General features: G+C 50.0%; 1 protein-coding gene across 7 annotated transcripts in view; it reads left to right on the top strand.

The window, feature by feature from the left end:
- Positions 1 to 24,147, top strand: part of Rps6ka2 (ribosomal protein S6 kinase A2) — a 281,111-nt gene that overhangs the window by 232,733 nt on the left and 24,231 nt on the right. For all 7 annotated transcript variants that reach the window (XM_076926602.1, XM_076926604.1, XM_076926605.1 and 4 more), the window contains 4 exons: positions 567 to 637; positions 1,763 to 1,851; positions 12,575 to 12,639; positions 20,895 to 20,997. In XM_076926602.1, coding sequence (XP_076782717.1) covers positions 567 to 637; positions 1,763 to 1,851; positions 12,575 to 12,639; positions 20,895 to 20,997 — 328 coding nt within the window. The remainder of the gene's footprint in view (positions 1 to 566; positions 638 to 1,762; positions 1,852 to 12,574; positions 12,640 to 20,894; positions 20,998 to 24,147) is intronic.

The raw sequence follows: 24,147 nt of genomic DNA, 5'->3' as shown, positions 1-24,147 counted from the left end.
GTACCCCCAGGGAGGTGGTGGTGGTGGTGGTGGTGGTGGTGATGGGTTATAAACTGTAGGATCCCAGGCCATAGCCTCTGGAGCCCACAGAATCAGCACTGTTTGTGTAAGAAGCCCATGATCAGCAAGGGCTGCCCTTGGGCCTCACCTTATCTCGGCTCCTTTCCTGGTCAGTGTTGTTTTAGTGTGTGGCAGTCTGTGCAAGAGACAGCCGGTGCCGTGTTGTCTCCATCAGATGTTATTAATGGTCTGTAACCAGGAGCCCTCCCATCACAGAGGAAGAAATAGACCGGGGGTCAGTGTGGGCGGCCTCCTGCTCTCCCTCCTTCCCCTGGTTTTCCTCCTGCACTTCTGACCCCTCTCCTGCTGCAGCTCTCCACAGCACCCATGTGGGAAAGGTGGTCCCTAAACCACATGCGGTACAGTCATCCACTGTGTTCATCCTTCAGCTAGAATGGGAACCTGGGGGCCACGGTCCCCAGTGCTTCACCGTGTGGCTGGTGTCACACTGATGGACGGTATTAAAGATGAAGAAACAAACTCACCTGCTCTGTTTTGCTCTGCAGTTCGAGATGCTCACAGGGTCCCTGCCATTCCAGGGGAAGGACAGGAAGGAAACAATGACCCTCATCCTCAAGTGAGTGTGGGTAACTGCTCCAAAGCACACAGCTCCACGCAGGAGCAGAGCCTTGACCTTTTGTGTTTGTAGCTGAGGAGGAAATGGGCTACTGGGCTTTAGTAGGAGCTGTGGTATTGGGGTAGAGCCATCTGCTCTAAGTCATAACCACCATGGATGGGGTGCATGCCAGCTGTATGCCTTGATGCCCTGGAAGATCCACTAGGGCATTATTGAACGCGTGAGGCATCAAACAGCGCACGGCTAGCCTCTGTAAATTCCTCCCTTACACATGGGATCAAGGATAAAGGATGGAGGGTACGCTACCTCAGGACACAGCACAGGGCCTTCGTTGTTCAGAATCCCCTATAGCTTTTCCAGATCTGTGTGCACTTGACCAGTGATTCCTAGGGAGCTGCCCATAGCTGCACCCCGTGTTCTCGTGGGAACGCCTCTGTCCCCTGGCTTTTAATGGGAACTTGATTTACTTTTTACTAAGGCTGGAACAGTTCCTCTAGCAATCCCACATGGGCCCATGCCTGTCCAAGCTGACGGGTCAGCGGGTCAGCACACACTCAGTACCTGGTCTTTGATAAGGTCCACAGACCCCAGGGTCCAACATGGCCCCTGGGATGCTCCTTGTCCAGTCGTCCTCCATAATTCTACAGCAGCCCAACCCAGGGAAGATAAGAACGCCACTGCTCCCGGAGTGCCTGGAAGGAACTCACCAAATGTAGACCTAACTAACAGTCTCTCTTGCTTAAAGAAACTCTACGCTATAAAGTAAGATTGTTTTGAAAACTAATTTTCACTGAAAATGTTGGTGAAATGCTGGTGACCCTCAGGAATCACTGTTGCTGTTTTGATCATTCTCTGTGTTTTCACTGGGTCATTTAGTAGCCGTTGTGAAAAGCTCCCCTTTTTTATTTTGATTATGGCCAGCAGCAGCCTGCTGCAAGCCCCATGAAGCTCTTTGGTGTCTTCATACGGTTTCAGGGCACAATGGGGTCCTTAGACCAGCGTGCTGCCACTACTGCTCTGAATGTTTGGGGTCTGTCGGCTTGCAAGCAGAGAGGCCTTGTAGAAGTGGAGAGCACACTTCTCTTTGCTCTCTGCCATCTAACGTGCATTCCTTCTGCCTTCCAGAGCCAAGCTGGGTATGCCTCAGTTCCTCAGCGCGGAGGCACAGAGCCTGCTCAGGGCCCTTTTCAAGCGGAACCCCTGCAACCGGCTAGGTAAGGGTCATACACACACACACACACACACACACACACACACACACACACACACACACAGGAATGCAATGAGGCTGTCCTCCTGACCCCCTTAGGAATGTGTGAAGTCACCATTCTGTCCCCCATGGGAACATGAACGACTTCCTCCTTGTGCCCCGACTCTGAATTGTGTGCTTTTCCTTGCTGAGGTCACAGGAAGCAGAGGTGCTCCGATGTTGGGGAAACACTCACATGTGTTCTGGCCTCCACAGACATGTAGTCTTATCAGGATTGCTGAAAAGCATTGGATTCTCAAAGTATAACAATTTGTTCTTCAAAAAAATTCTCTGCTTTTGCAGAAAACCACTATATTCTCTTCTGGTTTTATGTCTCTTACTTTAAGAACGTCATAAACTACAGACAGAATGGTTGAAAGGTCACTTCTAATTTATAGCCTCTTAAGAAGCCAACACGTACAGAGCCCAGTTTACTTTAGCATTAACTAAGCACCGCCTCCCTCTCCCAACCATGCAGAGTTTACTGCTTGGCCTGGAAAGGCCTTGGGGATAGACTGAGACACGGGGATAGGGTAAGGGTCCTTGACAATGTGAGCTGCTGGATGGCTTATCCCACAGATTGGCAGAAGGAACACGGACCATTGGCTCCAATCTCACAAATAGGAACAAGTCATTAGACGTGAGTTAGGAAATATATCATTCTCGAAGAAATAATTAGATTTTTCTTTCTGCCTGGCTCAGCCCCAAAGGAAGCTCGGGCTTCATTTAATTTCTTTCACGTGCCAGCTTTAATTCGGGGAACTTCTGCAGTAATTTGCAATTCTACAGTTATTAGGAAAATAAAGCTTCTATTAAAAACACGGTCCTCCTTCCTAGGATCATCCTCCGGGCGTGTGAGGGGGTTTGTATACAGTGAATACAGGCTGTTGTGCTGCTCAACAGCTGAGTGGATTAACTTTCAACTTCTGATCCAGGTTTCCCATCATGCATAGCTCTTCCCTCCTGACGTTGCTTCAGAAGATAGTTCTAGTTAAGGTAGGGACAGGACAAGGTTAAAACAGTTCTCTTCATGAACTCCTCAGAGACACATCAACTGCAGTCACCCTGGTCCAGATGCTCCCGGCCTCCCCCCGACTCCTCACACATGACCATCAGACCCAGACACATGCAGGGTCTCAGGGGAGCATCCCCACGGAGAATGGCTGCTTCACAAACTGACATGGAAATGCCTAGAGTGGAATACACAAGAAATACTGCAAGGGTGCTTGTCTTGTGTGGAGCCTATGATTGTCTCTGTGGCCAAGCTAGCAGGGCAGTGGCGAGCTCTCGGGGCAGTGGTGAGCTCTCAGGGCAGTGGTGAACTAGCAGGTCATTGGTGAGCCAGGCTGTTGTGTCACCTCAGGTTCACTGGGCTATCCCAGTGGGGTCTTTACAGTTGGGTCCTAGTGTTGGGACTGTTCAAAACTGGCCAGAGCAGTCTCCCTAGCAGGAACTCACCAGGATGACCAACATGAATGTCCCAGGGAACAGCTCTGGTTCCCAGGATGCCAGTGGCAAGATGAGGTGGCAGGCTCCAGGATGGGACTATGTGGAGCCGCACACGGTGGGCGCCTTGGTGTGGACGTGCATACTGGGTTGTTTGTGTTGGGCTCATGATTTGGAGAAAACCGGTGGGCCAGATTGTTCTGTGCTGTTGTTCTTGGATCATTTATGCAAGTCTCAGATAGTACCTCAGACATCAAGAGTCACCGATTTCTCTTGGGACTGAGTGGGTTATGATCATTCCTCCTAGGTAGACTAGGCGCGTGTGCAGAGGCCCCTACAGGTCTCTGAACTCCTAGGTTTGCCTTGCTTTGTTCCCTCCTCCATTCCTGATAGGGAATGCACAGTCAGGGACTATGGCCCATGGTCACTCAGGTCTGTGAAATCAAGACCCCCACACCCTTAGGGGTGGGGCATGGAGGGTGGGGTATTCATTTTCAGCCAAGGAGCATAGTGCTGTCCCAGGACCTGGGTGACCATTGGTCCCAGAGCTGCCCTCTGATTGCATTTTCTCCAGGGCAACTGCAGCTGTCCCTGGACAGCCTGCAGCCCTTTGTTGAGTACTTGTTAAACTTCATAAACACAGGGCACTTGCTCTCAGAACAGATAGTCTTTGAGTTGCCAAAGATCGTACCAAAGATCCCCATGCTAAGCTTATCAGCATATATCCTTAGTCCGTGCTAAGCAAGCACTTTACCACAGAACCACACTCCTAGCCCTTTTGTTCCTTTTGACACAGGTCTTACTAAATTTGCCTTTAAACTCACTCTGCTAGGCCTTGAATTTGAGATCATTCTGCCTCTGTCTCCGGAGGAGCTGGGTCAGAGCGAACTGGAACACTCTTGAACACTCTTGCTCCTTAGAACACACTACTTCTGAATGCCTTTGCAGTTCTCAGCTCCTCCAAAATGCAGGCGAGTGCCATTCACGACCTTAGCATTTGCCTCTGAACTCCAGAACCGTGTCTGGAGTCCATCTATCTTCTAAATGTCTGGTCCCAGCCAGTTCTTTCTGATGAGCCTGGGGCATGCTTGGTGCCCATTCCTGAGTGGCTCACACTGTCCAGTGTAAGTACAGCCGTGCTCAGTGGACCTTGAGGCAGTTAGGGGATGATGACAGCCTGTGACAGATGTGAAAGCTGCTGCTTAGTGACCAGGTGAACCAGTCACAGCACTTGACCGAGCGCTGCACAGTCACCCTTAGACAAGGCCTCACAGTGGTGCTATAAAGTAGGTCAAAGGAGAACTCCTTGGCTCACTTACAAACAGGGAGGCATCTAAGTGAGTGGTGGTGGTGCAGGCCTTTAATCCCAGCACTTGGGAGGCATCAACAGGCAACTTTCTGTGAGTTCAAAGCCAGCCTGATTTACAGAATGAATTTCAAAACAGCCAGGGCTACACAGAGAAATCCTGTCTTGAAAACAACAACAACAACAACAACAACAACAACAACAAAACCCAACCAAAACAAAGACAAAGCCAGGGAAGCATCCATGATAACTGCTTTTGGCTGCAAAGAACATATGCTTGCCTCTCATAGTAAGCTGTGTGCTGATGCAGATTTAGCAGGCATTGTTCAGCAGCTGGACTGCGGTTTTTGGAATCTGGACCTTTGTTTGTTCTGTTTTAGTGATCCTCTGTCACCTGCCTTTTAATTCTCCTGCTTGGCTGTCTGTGATCACAGAGTGACTGCAACAGCTCTGGCCATGCCATCCAGATTGAAGGGAGGAAGAGGAGGCAGCAGACAGTACCTGGGTCGCTTTGCTCAGGAATGATTTTCTGAAAGTCCCCTTCGAGCTTACTTCACTTCAGGCTGACAGAGCTTGGTCCCCTGACACTTCCGAGTAGAAGAACTGAGGGGGAAACAGGGGTGTGGTTGGAGTAACACAAGGAAGGCTGGGAATCGGGCTTTATTAGCAGCCACCAGGGTCAGCCAGAGGGTCCAGCAAGGCAGGTGTGCTGTGTGCTCACCTGGGTCTGAGCTGCTAGATCACGAAAGCCCTGGAACATTTGCTGATACCGACTTAGTGGGAAAGAGGTGTTGCTAGACACTCTGAGGTGTGGAGCCAATGGCTGGCCGTTTGAAACCCAGCTGAGTCCCTATCCCGATGCTCTCCGCTTTCCTCATGGAGGGGTAAAGTAGAGGAGATACCCATAGCAAATGTTCATCTGTTCTCACTGGGCTGCATACTGCCTGCTCCCAGGCTAGGGGGAGGTCGGGGCTCCATCTATCCTAGAATGTGCTTCTCCTGACTGTACTCGCTGGGGCTCTTGGTTACTACGTGTTTCTCCACCGGGGAATTTCAAACACAAGTACCCGCATTGGTTCAGCTTTCTCCCCTGAGCATTCCTCTCTGAGCTCCCTGCAGTGTGGTGTGGTGGTACCCATCATCTATGAAGAGCCCTTGATTTCATCCCTTCTTCTCAGACGTGGGGATGCCTCAGACGTGGGGATGCCACATCCATGGTTCTTTCCTGGGCACAAGGTTCGCTCTTACCATTAGCAGCTGAAAAAGACCCTGCTTGTCTTTTTTTGTCAATCCCTACCCTTCTCTGCTTCCAGGAAGAGTGAGCATCCCTTCTGTCCATTCCAGCATATATAAGGGTCTCCCATAGAGGGGAGGACTCCCCCATTAGTTGGGCCATAGAAGGTGGGAAGCACATGCACAGATGAGCCTCTGTGCCTTCCCTAACTGTGTATTGGACTTGACCTGGCCATGTCTACCTAAGTGGCCGTGGGTAGTCAGCTCTTCTCTCAGCTAGTCAATCCCTGAGGTTTCTTGTGACCTCTCCAGCCCAGGCCCTTGCACACCCTCCCTGTCCAGGGTCCTCATTGTGCCTGTGGAACCCATGCATCTCATAAAACTGGCCCATGAGCCCATTCCACCCGTTCCTGTGAACCTGTTATATCTGGCCTTTTCATAAACACCTGCTTTATAGGGCACCAGGGAAATACAAGAGCTCCATGTCAGGAACCTTAAAGGAGGGACAGGTCCTCCCTGACTGCCACAGTGCTTTGGACACAGCCTTCTACTGTTTAAAAAAAAATACAGTGAGGTCTGACAGCCATCTCCAAGGGGACTTTGGCATTCCAGAGCCAAGTCAGGTGTCAATAACCTGTTCAGAGCCCTAAGTTGGAGCCAAGTGCTTTTATTAACTGTGCAGCGTCAGAGCACTGTCCGTGGGGTCTTCAGTCCACATGGACAGACTTTGGGAATGCTCTTGGAGGCTGGGCTTGTGTCTCTGAGTCCTTGGGGGTCTGCCAGATTTGCAAGTCAACTGTCTTTAATTCACACCCGGATTCTGTACAACTTAATTCACGTCAGGGCTGTCTCTTTTCTCTCTCCCTGTGGAGAAGCTCCATGTCTTAGAACAGGTGTCCTGGGACCCACCCCCGTATGAGTGGTCAGAATATCTGTGCCCTGCCCCTGCCTGGAAAGGTAGGCAAGAGTGGTCGTAGCCATTTGGCTCTCTGCTGCCTTTGGAAGAAAGGGATCCTGGCTTCTCTGCACTCCATGGAGAGCAGAGATACTACTGTCTCACTTGCTTCACAGAAAGCCCCAACATGCTGCATAGTTCCTTACAGCTTTCCTGGCACAGGACACGATCCAGAAGGGTCCCATTTGAGCCCCTTATTCATATGCTAGCCTCGGAGGTCTTCTCAGATCTGACAGATGGTCCTCATTAATGGGAGTTGTGGGGTGGCATACAGAAGACACAGCTCTGAGGTACATACACATGCCCTGCTGCCAGGGTACAGCTCTGAGGTACATACACATGCCCTGCTGCCAGGGTACAGGGGAGGGAACAACTGCCTTGCTGTGACCCCTGCATGGTCTGTGCTTACTTGCTGTGTAACCTCGAGCCTGTAGCTCAACCTCTCTGTGCTTGCTTGCTTATCTGTGAACTGAGGATAACTGTACCTCAGCGTCATTAAGTGTTTCACAGGGTGCATAACAGCGCCTGGCATGTAGGAAACACTGACCTGTGTCAAATAGATTGAGTGTAACTAACGTGCTTGGGGCCGGGGAGGAGCTGTGGATTGCAGGGATGCCTGAGAGCCCTTCCGTATCCTGAGCTGTCCCAGGCCTGAACCATCTCCTCCTCACAGTCCTTTCCCTTGCTGACTGAGTCATTCTATACCACACACTTCTTTTCCCACATGGAAGCCTCCATCTGCCAACTACAGCCGTACTCAAGTGTTGGGTATGAGTACTGAGTACCTTCTGTAGTGCTGGGCATACCAAGGCCCTGCATCCCCAGATAGCTCTGTCAGGTCCTCTGATAACAGAGGTCCTGTGGGGCAGAGGGCACAGCAGCCTTGGGGGGAAAGTTTCTCATATCTGTCTGGGTGAACTGGTCTGGGCTCAGGATCAAGGACACGTCCATGCCAGAAGTTACAGGAGATTACCATCCTGGCATCTGTAACTGAGAACAGTTTCCAAATCCTGGCAGCTCAAAGAGGATTCTAAAATGTGAGAAATCGAGTCAGGGGTTTGGGCTGGCCCCCTTAACCCTGATGCTGGACAAGAGGGCATAGGAGTCACCCTGTAGAATTCTATGTGGCTGTGTCAGAATCAGGAAGATCTGAAGAAAGATGCCAGTCTGAGGCTCAGAGTTGTAGCTGCTTGATCTGCTGGGTGCATCCACCACACCTCAGCCTTAAGTACCTCTCCTTGTGGGAGCTTGTCCAGTGTTCGTTTCTACATGGAGTGCTGTCTGCGTCTTGCTACCGTGACCTCAGCATCTGCAGGGATTGGTTTTCAGCTCCCCCCACCCCTTTTTCTTCTCTGGCTTTTCCCACAGAACCAGATGAGTGACAGGAGCATCAATCCTATTAACCTGCATCCTGATCTTTCCAAAGGTAGCAGCTTTTCACTCATCCCGACGAGCAGCTTCAGGCTTTCCCAGAGGTTCCGGGAGTCCTCACGGGGGAGCATGCGGCGAGGTCGGCAAGGTGCTAGATGTGCCATGAACACAGGAGCTCGGCAAGCAGTGCCGTTCCTCACACCGATGAGGTGAACGTGGTCTACCACTGAGCCCTGCTCAAATGCACCCAAGGGTTCTGTGTCTCCATTCTGTTTCCTGTTCAAAGGCGATCTGGACAGATGGCAGACATTGTTCCTCTCCATGGCCTCATCCCAGTTTCTACAGGAAGTGCTACCAGCCTCTGACTGTGTCCTCAGGTGTTATGGCTTCCTCAAACCACACAAACAATCTAAGCTTTTATTTGGATTTAGCCCAAAAACCATCCCTAGGAATTCCGCAAAAACTCAAGTAGACCTAGGACTATCTAATGATAGGATGCATGCACACACACACACACACACACACACACACACAGCCCAGCAGTTCAGCATGACACAATTATCAGGCAAAGGTTGTTAACACAACATGGGTGAGATTTAAATGGACAGAAAACACTTAAAAACTAAAGAAACGATGTGCTAACAGCATATTAGTGACTAAGAAATACGAAGGAGAGCTCATATTTCTGTCAGTTCTCTAGGTGGTTACAGCTGGGATACAGATGGTTTGCCAGTCAGGACAGGTGAGGGAGACAAGCCACCAGCAGAGTGAATTCTGAATGTTACCTAGAGGGTGGATTCCATGCAATTCTGAAAGGACAATGAGTATGAACATGGAAGATCTATGAATTACCTATTTTCAAAAGTAAAATTAAAGCCAGTGAAAATCTTTTTAGCACATCAGAACCTCTTGTGAATAGTTTGCTGTATTTGGATATCCCGATGAAACGGGTACGTCAGAGGAAGGTGTTTCAAGTGCAAAGACCTGACTAGATGTGTCAGATAGAAGGATTCCTTTTCCAGGATAGCATGGTTCTTGATCAGCCTCATGCCTTTATCAAGTATAGAAATACGGCTCTAGAGAAGCATGTGAAAAGTACCCACCATGATTAGAACGTGTGTGACGAGGGGTGATGGGTCCCGCAGTCCTCTGTCTCTGCCTATGAAACTAGCTGCAGAAGAATGGAGCCTGAAGACAGATACGTGGTCCTCCATTCTGCCTGTCTCTGTCTGACTCCAGGGTCCTGTCAGTGCCTGTGACAGGAGATGATTTGCAGACATCCTTCTGGAACGGGGGAGGCTTGAGTAATGTTTGGTCAAGATCCTGTAACGTAGCACCTCTGGCTCCCGAGTCAGCACAAACACATTCCCAGCCTCCGCTCCCGGAACACCGATCCCTGCTGTTTGTCAAGTGTGGTCAGTCAAGATAAAGGCCGAGCCAAATCCACTACTCTCTGTTTTAAAATACTCCAGGAGAGGATGAGACTAGCATGAAGAATAATGACCAAGTTTGTTCTCTAAAGGTCACCAGAACTTTAAGGACCTGGCTGAAGATTCCTTCCATCAATGCCTAGAATTTCTGCAGGACAATCAAAACATCAGCCTTTTTTGCTGAGACCACAAAATTGAAACTTAGTGTCAGATTTTAGGGAAGAGTAACAGAGTGGATCCATAAACACCCAGCACCAGCTTCTCTGTGGTGTCTCCCGTATTCTTGCAGGCTGCACTGCAAGCCATGCATATACAGAGGTTCTTTGAGCAGAGGCAAGGCATGCTCACTGAAGAATGTGCGTGCTGACACTTGGAAAATGGGTGACATTCATCACCAGGACGCAGAGGAGCTGTGAATCTGGGGCACTTGATTCTTCAGTCTGGAGTTCTAGGCCTCATCAAAAGGAGTGCGGGGACAGTGTTCCAGGAGGGTGGCTTTGGAGTCAAGCCAACGGCTCTGGCAGTTTTCAGCAGCATCAGAATGCCCCACAAGGAAAGAACACGAGGTGCCAGGAACTCATACCCTGGTTCTGTGATTTGGGGTACAGCAAAGGAGATAGACACATTGACCCAAAGGGTCCTCTGCCTGGGGGCCTGAGCTGAAAGATCTGGATCAGATCTGGGCATAAAGGAGTCCTCAGAAAGGGCATCACAGTGGAGTTTGGAAAGTCTCCCTTCTACAGTTTGGCAAATGTGACCTGAAGCAGAATCATGGCCTACGACAGCCTGAGTTGCTCATGTGGAAGTGGCCACTGGGTAGGGGACACAGGAGGGATGTGTGCTGTGCATGTCCCCAAAGTAGCACTTGACATATCACTGGATAGACACGGGACACCTGAGTTCTTCCCCTGGTTTTCTTTCTTGTGTGTTTTCCTATCAAATGCTGACAGTGACTAAACAATACAGACTGAGACTGGTGTGTGAATAAAAGCTGGTGTGATTGGCCCGATCAGATCTTTCTAAGCAAAGGCTTGGCCAAGCTACCTGAGAGGTGAGAGATAGTTCATGTCACTGCTGTGGGCTAAGCAGAGAACCAGGAAGATCAGAGCATGCACCATGCTGTACATATGGCTCTACCCCCTGAGACTCCAGCTAGGACAGGTCACCATAGCATCTCAAGATAGCCTTGTGCTGACCTTCATGGTGCCTGAGTAGACTTGTCTGACAAAGAAGGAACTTCCCCATCACACTCCCAGGGCTCCAGGAACTGGGTGTGGGCTCAAGAGGACCATCTGATTTTGATCAGAACAGTTAGGCCTTAGAGTCGGGAGGAGGTTGAGGTGCAGCATTGGGGGAGGGGGCATTCATTTCCCACCCTGGGGACAGGAACTGACAAGACTCCTGTGATTCAGGTCTCAGCTGGCTGAGACTAGCTGTGTCCCTAACTCCCAGCCTCAGAGCCTGGGCTTCTTGCCTGCCTTATCTCCTAGATGTTGCTTTTAATTAATAGACCTTATTGGAAGCAGTTTCAAGTTTAAAGGAGTGGACAGCGAGTTCTCTCACTCCTCCCCACCCCTCTCGGGTTCACATTAGATGCAGGTGCTTAGCACACTCCTGGTTTCCCCTGGAACTCCATTCACTCCAGGCTGGCTCTGGCGCTGAGGTACATGCAGAACGATCTCACAGACACACACACAACCGTCTCTTGCCAACCCATGCTCTCATGTGAAAGAGTTAAAAAAAAAATTAACAAAATAAGTAAAATAAAAGTTCAGAGCTGGGAGTTTAGGTCAGTGTGACCGAGTGCTATGGATACCAGGAGAGTTTGAGTTGGGAGGCCCGTGCACCCTGGATACCAGGAGAGTTTGAATTGTGTGTGCACCCTGAATACCAGGAGAGTTTGAGTTGGGAGTTCTCAGCGTGCCCATACATCCTGGATCCCAGGAACTTGGCTGATTACGTATAGGCTCTTAAAAAATAGCCTGTTCCTTGTGCCCTGTCACAAACTGAATAATGGGCTGGGACTTTCCACAGGTGCTCTCCAATAGCCCTCCCTTACTCCCCCTGGGTTGTGGTTTCCCCCCTGAGTTGTGGTTTTGGGCTTTAAATTCTCTCTGTCTCCAAAGCCCCGGGGTCAGACCCCATTGCCCCTTCGTGGGCTACAGGTCTTGACCTCAATATACTGATTAAAATATGCCTCTGGCTGATTACATCAAGTTTGGTGTCTTACAGTTAATGGGTGGCCGCAAATTCCCGAGGCTTGGGTGAGGTCCTCCATTCGTGGGGGCCTTACACATGCAGTACACAACTTAAGATTTTAATATAAACAAAGTAAGGGGAGAGGTTAGGTAGGCACAGTGGGTGGACAAATCAGAGAACCACAAACTGTCTCCAAGTGACAGTGATCGTTATGCAAGGGTTAGGTGTGTTAGACGGGGCCTCAGGCCAGGCTCCATGTCCCAGGTTCTATCCAATCTCCTTCTATTTTCTTGAAATTCTTCCTTCCACTGGTAACTGCTACAGCAGCCTGGCCAGGTGTTCGACAATGCCTTTCTGGCCCTGATGTGTCTTGTCATGTCCTGGGAACCTGGCCTGATGCTGTGTTCTGGGTGTTGTAAACGTGGTCTGTGACCATGACAGCCACCTGCTCCTCCTCTCTTGGCCATGCTGGCATCCTATCCCTGGAGCAGGAAATCTGGACCTGATACCTACCTTTCCTTTACTACTTCTGTTTCAGACTGTGTCTGCATCATAGGCCTGGAGTCAAATGGGGGCTTCCCGGGTTCTAAGGCCATGGGCAAGTTCAAGTTTCTTCTCAAAGAGAGACCAAGCCAGAGCTTTCCCTGTGGCACGCTCTTGTCTATCCCACAGCTGCATTAGCAGCAGTCAGAGGTGACACGTGGCCTCAGACCTACGATGACATTTATTCTCTGCTGTGTTGTGACAGGTGCTGGTGTTGATGGAGTGGAGGAAATTAAACGTCACCCGTTCTTCGTCACCATAGACTGGAATGTAAGTCACATGTGGAGGTCTCCACTCTATACATAGGGCAGGGGTGGGGGAGGGTACTGCAGCTGCTTGGTGCACATGGCCTCTGTCTACACTAAGAGTCTGAGACAAACGCAGACTGTCCATCTGTGAGTGAGCATGCTCAATACGACTGTCTCCCCAGAGAGATGCAAACTGGTGGGCATCTGTCTTCCAGAATCCTAGCTAGCACCCTGCCCATTGGATCCACAGCATCCATCATCTTGCTGATGGCGAGGTGCTGCTGAGGCAGAAGGCACACCGATGATAGACAGGCTTGCAGGGGTGACTTGCCTCTGACAGCCTCCTGGGCTCTCCCCTTTCCTGAGGCATGTCTCCTGATCTCTCTGCTGTGTGGCACCACACCCTCACACATGGAAATATTTTAAGTTTATCCCAGAGGGCTTTTTAACAGAACGTTTAAGCATCAGGCTGGGTGTAGCCCAGTGGCAGAGCTCTTGCCCAGCATGCGTGAAGTCCCCAGCATTGCAAAATACTAAGGAAGAATCAAAAGCAGAATGTACATTGTGTGTAAAGTTTACCCTCTGCTGCCCGCCCTCCCTTCTTATGTCCTCGATTGTCTCACCTCAGAAAGCACAGGTACAAACAGGCCACACAGAAGCTCCAGCCCCTTCTTATCTGAGCCCCATTCAAAACGAACAAGTCTGGGAGTCTCTGAACCCCGGCTCTGCAGTTCTGATTACAGAACTTGTTTGAATGAGGCTTCTGCTCCCAGGTAAGGTCAAAGGGGTGCGGGTGAATTGTCAGGGTGCCTGTGTTTTCTGGCAGGTGTTCAGAAAGTGTAAAAACCTAGACTGTTGGGGCTGGAGAGATGGCTCGGCAGTTAAGCACACTGACTGCTCTTCCAGAGGTGCTGAGTTCAATTCCCAGCAACCACATGTTGGCCTACAACCATCTGTAATGGGAACTGATGCCCTGTTCTAGTGTGTCTGAGGACAGCTACAGTGTATTCATATACATAAAACAAACAAATAAATCTTAAAACAGCACAACAGCAAAACCAAAGAGAGCAAGGCTTACTAAAGGCAGAATTAAAACAAAACAAAATTAGACTGTCCTCCCCCAAAGCCAAAGAAGACCTTGGAGAAAGAAGCAAAGCCAAACCTGCCCCTCTGTCTGCCAACAGGTTCTATAGCTCCCATTCAGGCAGTGTGAGCTGAGGAGTTATCCCGCTGTGGAGCTGGCCCACAGATAGGCCTCGTGTTGCCCTGAGGAGTGATCAGGACAGCATATGGGGCTTAAAAACCAAGCCTGGGGGTAAGGGGCATCTCCTCTGCCTGGCAGGCGACACACCTTGGTTTCTCTGCAATGAGTCATTCCGTATTTGTTGATTCAAGCATGCACCTGAGGCTTCCCCAGTTGGGGAGAGCCTTGATGAGGTAGAGCCGTACCATGAGGATCCAGTGATCTCACTAAGAGAGAGAAGCTGTGAACCAGTGACCTAGTGCTCTGGCCCAGAGGGTTCTGTTGCATAAAAGGAGGCTGGAAAGAGGACGGAGGGAAGTGGGAAGGAGAATCAGGTCCAACCCAATCTCTTCCATCCAGCCATCTACCTGGACCTGTCTTCCCCAAGCCCCTCATTTCATCTCTCCCTGACCCCTGTCTTCTCTTCAGTGTCACCATAGGAAACCTGCCCTGTGCTCCTGACCCTGGCTTGACCCTTCTGCTCCCATGCCCCATTAGCTTTGAGTCTGCCACATGATACCACTCACTGGCTTGTGACGAGTGGTCCTTTCTGTCCCTCACCTCGAATGTGAGCCAAAGGAAGTCACGACAGCTGACATAGAAGACTTGACCCAGGCCATGGAGCCACCAGAAAGCTCCCTTTGAGAGAGTGAGATGGTGTGGGGAGGGGCCAGGGTGAGAGAGAGAGGGGAGGAAGGCAGGGAGGAAGAGCCTCTGAGTGACTGAGAGGTAGTTTAGAGGTCAGGGATCAGTCCCAGAAGTCTCTCTCAGGGCCAGGGTGGTACCTGTGAAGGAGTATTAATCCCCTTTCTTTCTGATATGTACTGCCCTCCTTCCAAAGACCCTGCTGGGGAGTGAAAAGGGAGTTGCCCAGTCGGAGGTGGGTGGGCTGGGGTGGAGTTAGCTTGAGGACAGGGTCCTGGTGGCTGTACCTGGGAAGGAAAGGAACTCCCCAGCCATGCCCACAGGTAGTGGCCCCCAGGGTGCATCCCCTCAGAGGACCTGGCCGAGAAGGAACTTTGATGAGTGGCCATCCAAGGACATCCTAGAGCAGGCAGTGGTCACAGGGTCTATAAAATGAGGTTCCTGGGATTTAAGCTGCATATGGGTCTGGAACCCAGTGTTCTTCTGTTTCTGTTGTGGCGAAAGTCAAGGCAGCAGGAGCTTGAGGCAGTTGGTTACATTATAGCTACAGTCAAAAGCCTGGAGAGAGAACGCAGGCACACCCTTGCTTACTTCTGTACACAGCTCAGTTCCTCAGCTCTTAGTGCAGGTCAGGATTTCCTTTCTAGGACATGGTGCCTCATACAATGGCCTGAGTCTTCCCATATCAGTTAAATTAGATTAGAACGGTCATCGTCATCCACTGGCATGTCCATGGGGCAACCAGTGTAAACAATTTCTCCTTGAGACTTCTCGTCCTAGGTGATTCTAGATTGTGTCAGATTGACAGTTAAAGCTAATCACCGCACTGGGCCAAGGCTGGGCTAGTATGTACTATAGAAACCCAGGTCTGTGGGATCCTTTCTGCCGCCATATACACCTTCCACAGACCACACCAGGCTCTGAGCTTGTCTTGTCTCTCTGTTACTGGGGAACCACGTTCCTTTGGCGCAAACATAGACATTGGGTTCCTGTACTAGGGACTGGTATTTCTGTATCATTTGGAAGTAATTCAAGCTAAAGTACCACGGGGAAGGGTTGCTTGTTTGTTTCGGCATTTGGTTATAGTTTGTTTGGCTTTAATAGAGGCCTTTCTGGGTCACCAGGACCATGTATGTATATTCTCATCCTGTCCTTGACAGACAGTACCCACCAGAGACTGGAGGGATGGAGAGACGTCTGAGGTGACTGTTCAGACGTAGCCGATGTGTGTGAGTCTGCAGTGCAGAGCAAAAAGAAACAGGGAGAAGATGAGTAGGAAGTAACCAGGAGATGAGGGGGAAGGGGGGAAGGAAGGAGGTGCCTAGCATAGAACACAGGTGTGAACAGTTTTCAAAAGAACTGTGCTCAGGCCCTGAAGGCCTTGGTAGCTAATGTCTTGCTAATCTGATTGGACCTGGCCTTCTGTCTCAGCTGTTCTTTCTCACACAAGTTGTCCTGGTGCCACCCCTGTGTGTCCATGGCAGGGCCATGACTAATCTGATCCCACTACACACACACACACACACACACGCACGCACGCACGCACGCATGCACATCATGCTTTAGGAAGTTCGTAGACATGTGTGTCCTGTGCACCTTCGTGATGTGAGCAGATCACCTCACTGAAAACCACAGAAGTCCCATGTTCTCAAGGACTCTTTTCACCAGAGGGTCTCCTCCTGTGCCCCTGGGCAGCATGGACATTTAAGGATGACAAAGGAGAAGACATTTGCAGGCATCAGATTCCTGCCCATAGACAGGTTATCCAGGTGCGGCCTCAGGATGCAGCTGATCAAACAATCGTTTATTTATTTTGATTTCCGCTGCCTTCTGTGACCCCAAACCTACCAGCATATATTTCTACATTTTAAAGGTAAACACCTGTCATCCACCAGCTGTCTCCTGGGGATCTGATGACCTGAGGGCACACAGCATGCCATTCACCAGAGTGTGGGTCACCAGTGTTAGCTGGGGCAAGTGGAGGGCGGCATCTCCCTATGATTTACCCGGCCTCTCTGCTTGCCCTTGCTCCCAGCACACTAGTGCCAGCTCCAGGTCTGCCCTTCGAGCATCCGTGCGGCTTGGCTAGCTAAGTGAAAAATTACAAGTTAATTATAGACCAGGAAGCTCGTGCAGAGCACGGTGGAGCCGGCAAATGGAAGCTGTGTTTACTTTTCCCCAGTGGCTGAGGCAATGCTAAGAGCTCAGGATTAGCACAAACCCAAAATAAACACACAAGGTGACCTCATGGGGTAAGCAAGGCGGCCCACCTTGGTATCCAGCCAGCCGGCTTCCAGCAAGCAGACCCAGGGTTAAAATGGCATTCAGACGGGCAGAGAACAGTACTGCACCAGATTCGTCCCAGTGTGGCAGGGGGGAGGTACCTGAAAGACCGATTGTCTCCAGACCACTGTCCAAAGCCGAAGCCCAGACCCTCGGCATAAGGATTTGCAGATGTGTCTGCAGGCATGGCAGCCATTGCTGTTAACTGTTAATATGAGCGACTCATGCTCTTTCCATTTGTGGTCCAGCACATTGTTTCTCTGTGAGCTGAGGAGTTTGGAGAGAAACTGAGACCCTAGGCAGTTCTATGTGTGGCAGTATGCTGTTGGTTCTTGGCTTGGCTGTCCTGTGCACCGGCTGGAGCAGGTGGAGGGTAGTGATTTACTGCACCAGAGTGTTTCCTAACTGTGGACCTCAGCAGGGTTTTCGTCTTGTGCTCTGCTCCCACTGCTGCAGGGGGATTTCCAACACTTCCTCCTGCGGTGAATGCACCAGGAGAGTTCACCCCTCTGAAGTCCTCGTGAGGACTGTGGCCACAATACATACCTCCGTCTTGGGACTTTGTAGATCCAGATAGTTTTGCAACATCAGTTGGGTTGGGCAGGCTTGTAGAGGTAGTGTTCTTCCTCAAAGCCCGTCCGCAGAGTCCTGGCTGTCCCTCTAGTCCCCACCTTCCTTCTACTCTGCTTCACAGCAACCTATGTACAGTAATTTATACTCAAAAACAAAAGCACAATCACCCTTTGCAAAACCTCAGAGCCACCCATGTGTGGACACAGGGAAACAAGGCTATGCTATGTATAGTACGAGCGCATATGGCACCTTGCAGAATGTGTATGCAGCAAGAGCAGACACAGAGCCACCCCTAAGATCATGAGACGTCTCTAGGAACTCACTGTAGCACAGAGCAACTGCTCCAGAGAGCCCTACATGGTGTGGGGTGGAGGCTTCCCAGAGCTTGCTGCCACCAACACTGAAGAAAGTTGTGACAACCTTGGGGCAGAGGGCATGTTGCCAGCACTGATACACATCATGAACAACCCTGCCATAGCAGTGACACACATGCATGGCCGTGCCTCAGGAAGACGGTCTGTCCCATGACGAATGTTCTATCCACTCTGTAATGTGCCTCCTGCTGCCTCTCTCTCTCTCTCTCTCTCTCTCTCTCTCTCTCTCTCTCTCTCTCTCTCTGTAGCTGGATCAGGCTTCAAAAAGAACATGAGGTGACACATTTGCCAGAATGCCTTATACAACCTGGCATTCACAGCACACAGATGTGATATGTGATCATCTCGGTCCCTGATCGTTCAGTAGTGGCCACTGGTGGCTCCAGTTCTGGGCTCTGGGGCATATGAAGGGCAGAGAAGTGAACATAACATAATATATGGTGAAGCACAATGTGTCCCTGGGCAGAGCCTCATGGCAAAGCATCTGGACCATCTGTGTCTTCTATTCGTCAGAGATGCTCTTGACCCAGGGGTCTCTCAGCATTCTGGCTGCGTATGCGCTGCACTCCAGTCACTCCTGTTTCTGTCTAGATAACATAAGGGCATGAACCCCTGCCCTGCTGACCAAAGCAGATGGAAGGATTGGGACCAAGAAAGTGTCCCTGGAGTCAGAATGTGCAGAAGTAAAGCTAAGCTTCCTCACGCAGTGGGAGCTCCCGAAGCATCAGTCTCCCTATAAAATGCTGGTTGAGTGCCCAGTCTGTCCATCTACCATAGGTTAACAGACCCACAGCCAGCTTTGCCCACATCAGTGCTTCCTATAGAGAGGAAAGGGTGCCAAGGCATGTATATTGTCTGTCATGCTGCTTCTTCACAGACCTGACTGTGCAGCAGTCACAGTGCTGATGGTCAGAACAAAAAGGACAGAATGGGGGCGGGGGGGAAGAGAAGCCAAGCCAGGTCATGTGGGTATCATGGCCACTTGAGGTGATGCTTTCTGGTGTGAACTGCCCTGAAAGAGGTACAGTTTGGGCAACCACATCGCAAGGTGTTAGTTACCAGCAGTCCTGCTGAGGAGGATTGCCCTCGGGTGGAGGTTCAGCTGAGGAATGGGAAGAGCTCAGCCTTCTCTACATCGAGGTCCCTATGGACTGCTTAGCTCCTCCTTTCCTAGCCAAAGGTGCTTCTCAGACTTCAGCAGTTCTGTTGTTCGTCATTTTGTTTCTAATGGAAATCCCTTGTGTAAATCAGTCCCCCTTATAAAAGTAATAGACCTGGCTCTTGTACAGGCTGCCTGTCCATCTCTCCTTTTCCCCCTCTCTCCTCTTCTACCTCTCCCCACCTTCTCCCACTTCACTTCCCAGTACCCCTCTCAGGAGAGGTGGTCCCTCCTCCTGCAGGTTAATGTACCCAGTAGCCTATCTGAAGTTTAGTTGGACATTTCTAAACAGGGAAGTAGTAGACTGCCAGCGCCTGGCAAGGCCTAGGTCCTCGTCTGAGGTCCTGCTATGGATTTCCTCCCAGAGTTACCTACACTAGAGATGTGTATCCCAACTGAGCTGGCATCACATAAAACATGGGCCTTCTATTTCTCTGGTCCTGATGAGAGGCATTCACCATAATGGGATGACAAAGTAACTCTAATCCACGGTTAGGATGAATTTTGGCTTCTCCATAGCTCCCCACAGGTATCTGAGTACCGGTTATGCACACTGTGATTACCCTGGATCAGGGACCACACTGTCCTTTCTGCGTCACCCCACCCCCAGGGCAGGCGCTGTCTGCCAGCATTGTATTAGCCTCGATCCAGTATGTTCCCCCCAGTCCCATTGTGTTTTGAGCATATGGTGTTTTGAGAGAATTCTGGAGTCTAGCTCCTTCCTTCTCAGCCCCACCCACTCACCCTTGGCCTTAAACTTGCTGCATAGCTCCTAGTCTCAGTTTACCTGCCTGGTGAGGTGACAGGATTGGCTTTCCCTTGTCGTGGAGTTGAATAGAGCATATTTTGCCTGCAGGCATTGAATCTGTACTGTCAATGACTCCCCAGGTGCAAATCTGGACCCCAAAACATTCACCATAACTACCAAGGTGGTAGGGCATGATATCAAAGGCTAAGATAGGAAACCAGAAGTTCAAGTCTATCCTAGGCTACTTGGCAAATTCCAGGGCAACTTACACTACATACCAAGAACCCTGCATAAACACACACACACACACACACACACACACACACACACACACACACACAACTTTTTAAAAATCAGCAAACAAAAGTATCCAAACAAGAAAGGAGCTGGGGTTTGATATTTATGGCCAACACTTTTGGGAGTCCTGATACCCATGACTAGCAGGGTCAGATGACCCTGCTCTAAATGGGTGGGTACAGCCAGATGCTCCTCAAGGTGTCTGCTCCTAGCTAGCACTGAGGTGGCAGTTGTCTTGTGTTCCCATGGGGCTATGACATCACTTTCTGTCTCCAAGGTGACCCTTGCACTCAGTTCTCCCAGTGCTTTCTGCCTCCCCCTTCACACCCCCTTCTTGCCAGTTTCTGCCCTTCAATCCCTTGTTTCTTCACCATCCATAATGTCTACCACAGCTACCTTCCCAGATCCCAAATGTGTATGCACTGCTCTTGAACTACCTCATCCAGTATGGTCTCCAAAGAGGATTGGAAACACACTTTGGGTTTTGAAAGCAGGTTCCAGAAGCAGGTCTGGGAGGGACCCATCCTGGACTTCTGTGTCTTGCCAATGGCCCAGGAACTGGGAAGGGCTACGTGAGCAAGCGGTGTTCTGTGCCTCAGTTTCCACAGTCCCCAGAGAGTTGAAGTGGGTTCCAAGGTGGCAATCCCACAGCTACTTTGTTTGGCGTTCACGGCTAACCCGTAATGTTTTCTTGGAGATAAAAATCCTGTGGCCAAAAACAAATTAGAAAACCATTGCCCTAAACTGGAGGATGTTCAACAGACCTCAAACCTTTAGACCTCCAACTGTGTCTTTTGTAATTCACATTTAATAGTAATTTTCACATTATATATACGGTTTCTTATGACACAGTGGGATATAGTAACAGAATCTGCATTGCACCTTATCGTACATCTTGGAAGTGTGAGAGCTGCTGTGGCCTCTGGTCTCAACATCTGTCTCATTCTCCCTGCAGAAGCTGTACCGAAAGGAGATCAAGCCACCATTCAAACCAGCCGTGGGCAGGCCTGAGGACACCTTCCACTTTGACCCTGAGTTTACTGCAAGGACCCCCACAGGTGTGTGCCGGTCCTTCCCAGCATGGCTGACCCCACCTAACTCCAGTAGACTTGGAGAAGGATGCTGCCTTAGGGAATAACCCTCAGTCCCATCCGGTGTTCCTGATTTTTCTGCTTAGCAGTAAGGTAGCAGGGGCGGAACCAGTTCTTACTATCCCTTGTGTGACGTCCACTTCAGAAGCAATCGAGGTTCTGTGGACCCCTCTCTTTTGAGATTCAAGGCAGTGACAGCCCTCCCAGGGACACATAAGCAAGACACAGAAAGGAAACAGGTGGTTCACATCTCTAATGTATGGAAGAAGATGACCATCTTTAGTCTCTGGGCTTATGAGCTAAGTGTATTATTTTGGTGAAAGCTGGGACCTGTTTGATAGATCCTAGTACAGAAACTTACTTCATGGTGGTGAGATCTCTGGAGTCTGTGTATTCCCCTCATAACTGTTCCCTTTAAACATCAGCATTCTGGTTTACCGTTTTCTTACATGCTCTAATTGTCTTTGACCGTCATGACAGAATAATACCAGAGGGTGGCTTAGCAAGAGGTATTTGTCGTGTCACGATGCAGGAGGCTGGGTTTGAGGTCACATTGCGGGCAGAGCTGTTCCTGGTAAGGCCTCTCTGTCTTATAGTTGGCCACACCGTGTCCTCTCATGGCCTTTATTCTGTGCATAGGAAAAGCTGGAGCGTGTTGGTGTTCCTTCCTCTTCCTGTAAGGACATGAGTCCTGTGGGAAGAAGGCCCACTCCATGACCTCCTTTAACCTTGACTTCTCCCGTGCAGACTCTGTCTGCAAACACAGCCAATTGCAGGTAGGGTGGTGTGAGCCACTCCAATGACGTGGCTAAGCCCCTTGCAGACTCAGGAGCAAGTTCAGTCAGCCATTGTGGGAGCTGCTGATGGCTGAGCAGGGATTCTTGGGGATTCCTCACTACTTCCAGATAGGAAATGGCATATGGTTGTCAGAAATTAAGTGTGAAGCAGGAAGATTACCAACCATGAGTCTCAAGTTGAGAGGTATGGAGTAGAGAACCCACCCTGTTCTCTTGGGTACAGGCTCTGGAGTAATGACTTTATCCACACCCTTCTGGGCAGAGAAATGGACATGCCCTCCCTGTGTTATGATAGACAGTGCTCTGGGGACTTCTTTTGGACCTGGGGTAGGTTCTCTTTGAGCAACATGGCATAAAGAACAATGCATTGATTCAGGGCAGGCAGCCCCATGCAGTCAGCACACAGGTGGCGCTTTCTGACCTCTGGATCCCACTCAACCCCAGGGAAGACCAAAACTGTAGTCAGCAGCAAGGCTGAGGCAGGAGTGTCCATGGATATTGTCATGCTACATGTTTCCAGTGCCACGATGTGGTCAGTCCATGACAGCATGAGCCAGGGAACAGGGGGGACTCCTTCCTGTTCAGCTGCTGAGGTCAGCAAGTCAGACCCCTGAAGGCCCCTGAGCGGCTCATGAATCCCCCTGCATTGGAGCTGCAGATGAACAAACACCAAAGCAGTTTTCTCTGGATGAGAAGATGGCCTATGAGCCGGAGAAGACTCCGCCAAGACCACGGAGATGGCAGCACAGCAGTCCCATCGAGAAGGACAACATTAGTCCTGAGTCCATCGTGTGAAGGAAGCCACGTGTTAAAAATGCTCAACAGTCACTAAGCTGCACTGCTGAGAGCAAGGCAGCTCCAGATGAGCCGGTGCCTATCCTCTCTGTATTCGATGGGGAGTTTAATCCCCAGCCTGATTGGCTGATGTGACCGTAAATAAGCCTCATACACCTTCTGTATATAGAGAATGATGTTTTACCTCAAGATCAGCCCAAGGAAAACCCACCAGACATAGTGCATTCAACTCTCTGTCTGGACCTGGCTTACAGTATTCCTCAGTATTGTGATTGTTCAGATGCTAAGTTAAGATATCTTCCCAAGCAGTTTGCATTTAGGGAGGAATGGAAATTGCTAGAGGGGCAGAGAAGTACTCTGGTGTTGCCATCAGGGTCAGCTTTTCCCAGCAGGAGCGCTGAGTAACCCCTAAGTTGAAGAGCCGTAGTCATGGTGTTCTGAGACACACAGAGGGTCTTTCTTGCAGTAGGCGTTCTGAAGTCTCCATTAAAGTAAAGCCAGCCAGCGTGTGCTTCTGGATCACATGTCAGCTGCTCAGCGGGCCTGCCCATCTAAGGCTTGAAAATGTTTCCCATGGGGCAGAATGCTCCCAAAGGTTGTTTTCTGCTTGTAAAAGTTTACTTTTTAAATTTTAGCTTGTAATTTTGATCTTCTGTATGTACTATTCGGGCATTCAGCCATCTCTTCACAGAGCGTAAAGCTTTCTAAATTCTGTTTCTGCTACCTGCTATTTGCTCTCCATCCAGCCTCAAAAATGAAATATCAGCTCCTCCGGCTTCTTACCTCTTTGTACTTCAGCGGACTAGCTGTTCTTGTGATTCGGCTGACTTCTTTGCTCTAAGCAGAGAGCATCTTTATTGACTGGAAAACATTGCTGACTTGATCTGCGTTTTCTTACTTCTAAAAATTAGTGTGACCTGTTCCCTACACACATGCACAGGCATACACACCCAGTGTGCTATAAACAGACCGTGGTCTGTACCCTCACCACTGCCAGGCTCAGTGAATTCTTAGAATTGCCTAAGTTCTTAACCTTAAGCCTAAATCCCTGAGAGTGACATACCTATTGTTAAACTGTTTTTTTTCCCCCTCTGGTTCAGTCTCTTAGTGTTAAGAGAAGGCAAGAAAACAGACCTCAAAGCCAGACTTTCATGCTAGGAAAAGAAAGACAAAAATGAAGAGCCTGACAGAGCAGGAGCCCATCCATCTATAGGGCCCATGTTGAGGGAAGGAGCCTGTCTACATTTCACTGCCAGCTGCCACCGGGCGTCTCTGCCACTGGGTGTCTCGTTGTGCATAACCTCACGTTCTAAAAACAACGCTGTCGTGTTCTCTTTGTAACTAAGCTTCCCCACTTTAGCACATTTGGGGTTTATTTCCAAGCAGCTAGCCCTGGTCACATTAATAATTCAGGGTCACATTAATTCAGGGTCACATTAGTATCTGTGTGCGTGGGAGACAGCCCCTCTTTGCAAGGCAGCCAGTCTCGCTTCTATCCAGGAGTCTTAAGATGAACATGTATCCA

Source organism: Arvicanthis niloticus, chromosome 28 (assembly GCF_011762505.2).
Source record: "Arvicanthis niloticus isolate mArvNil1 chromosome 28, mArvNil1.pat.X, whole genome shotgun sequence".
NCBI classification, from domain to species: Eukaryota; Metazoa; Chordata; class Mammalia; order Rodentia; family Muridae; genus Arvicanthis; species Arvicanthis niloticus.
The sequence above is the reverse complement of the archived record's forward strand: the minus strand, read 5'-3'. Positions and strand labels throughout refer to the sequence as shown.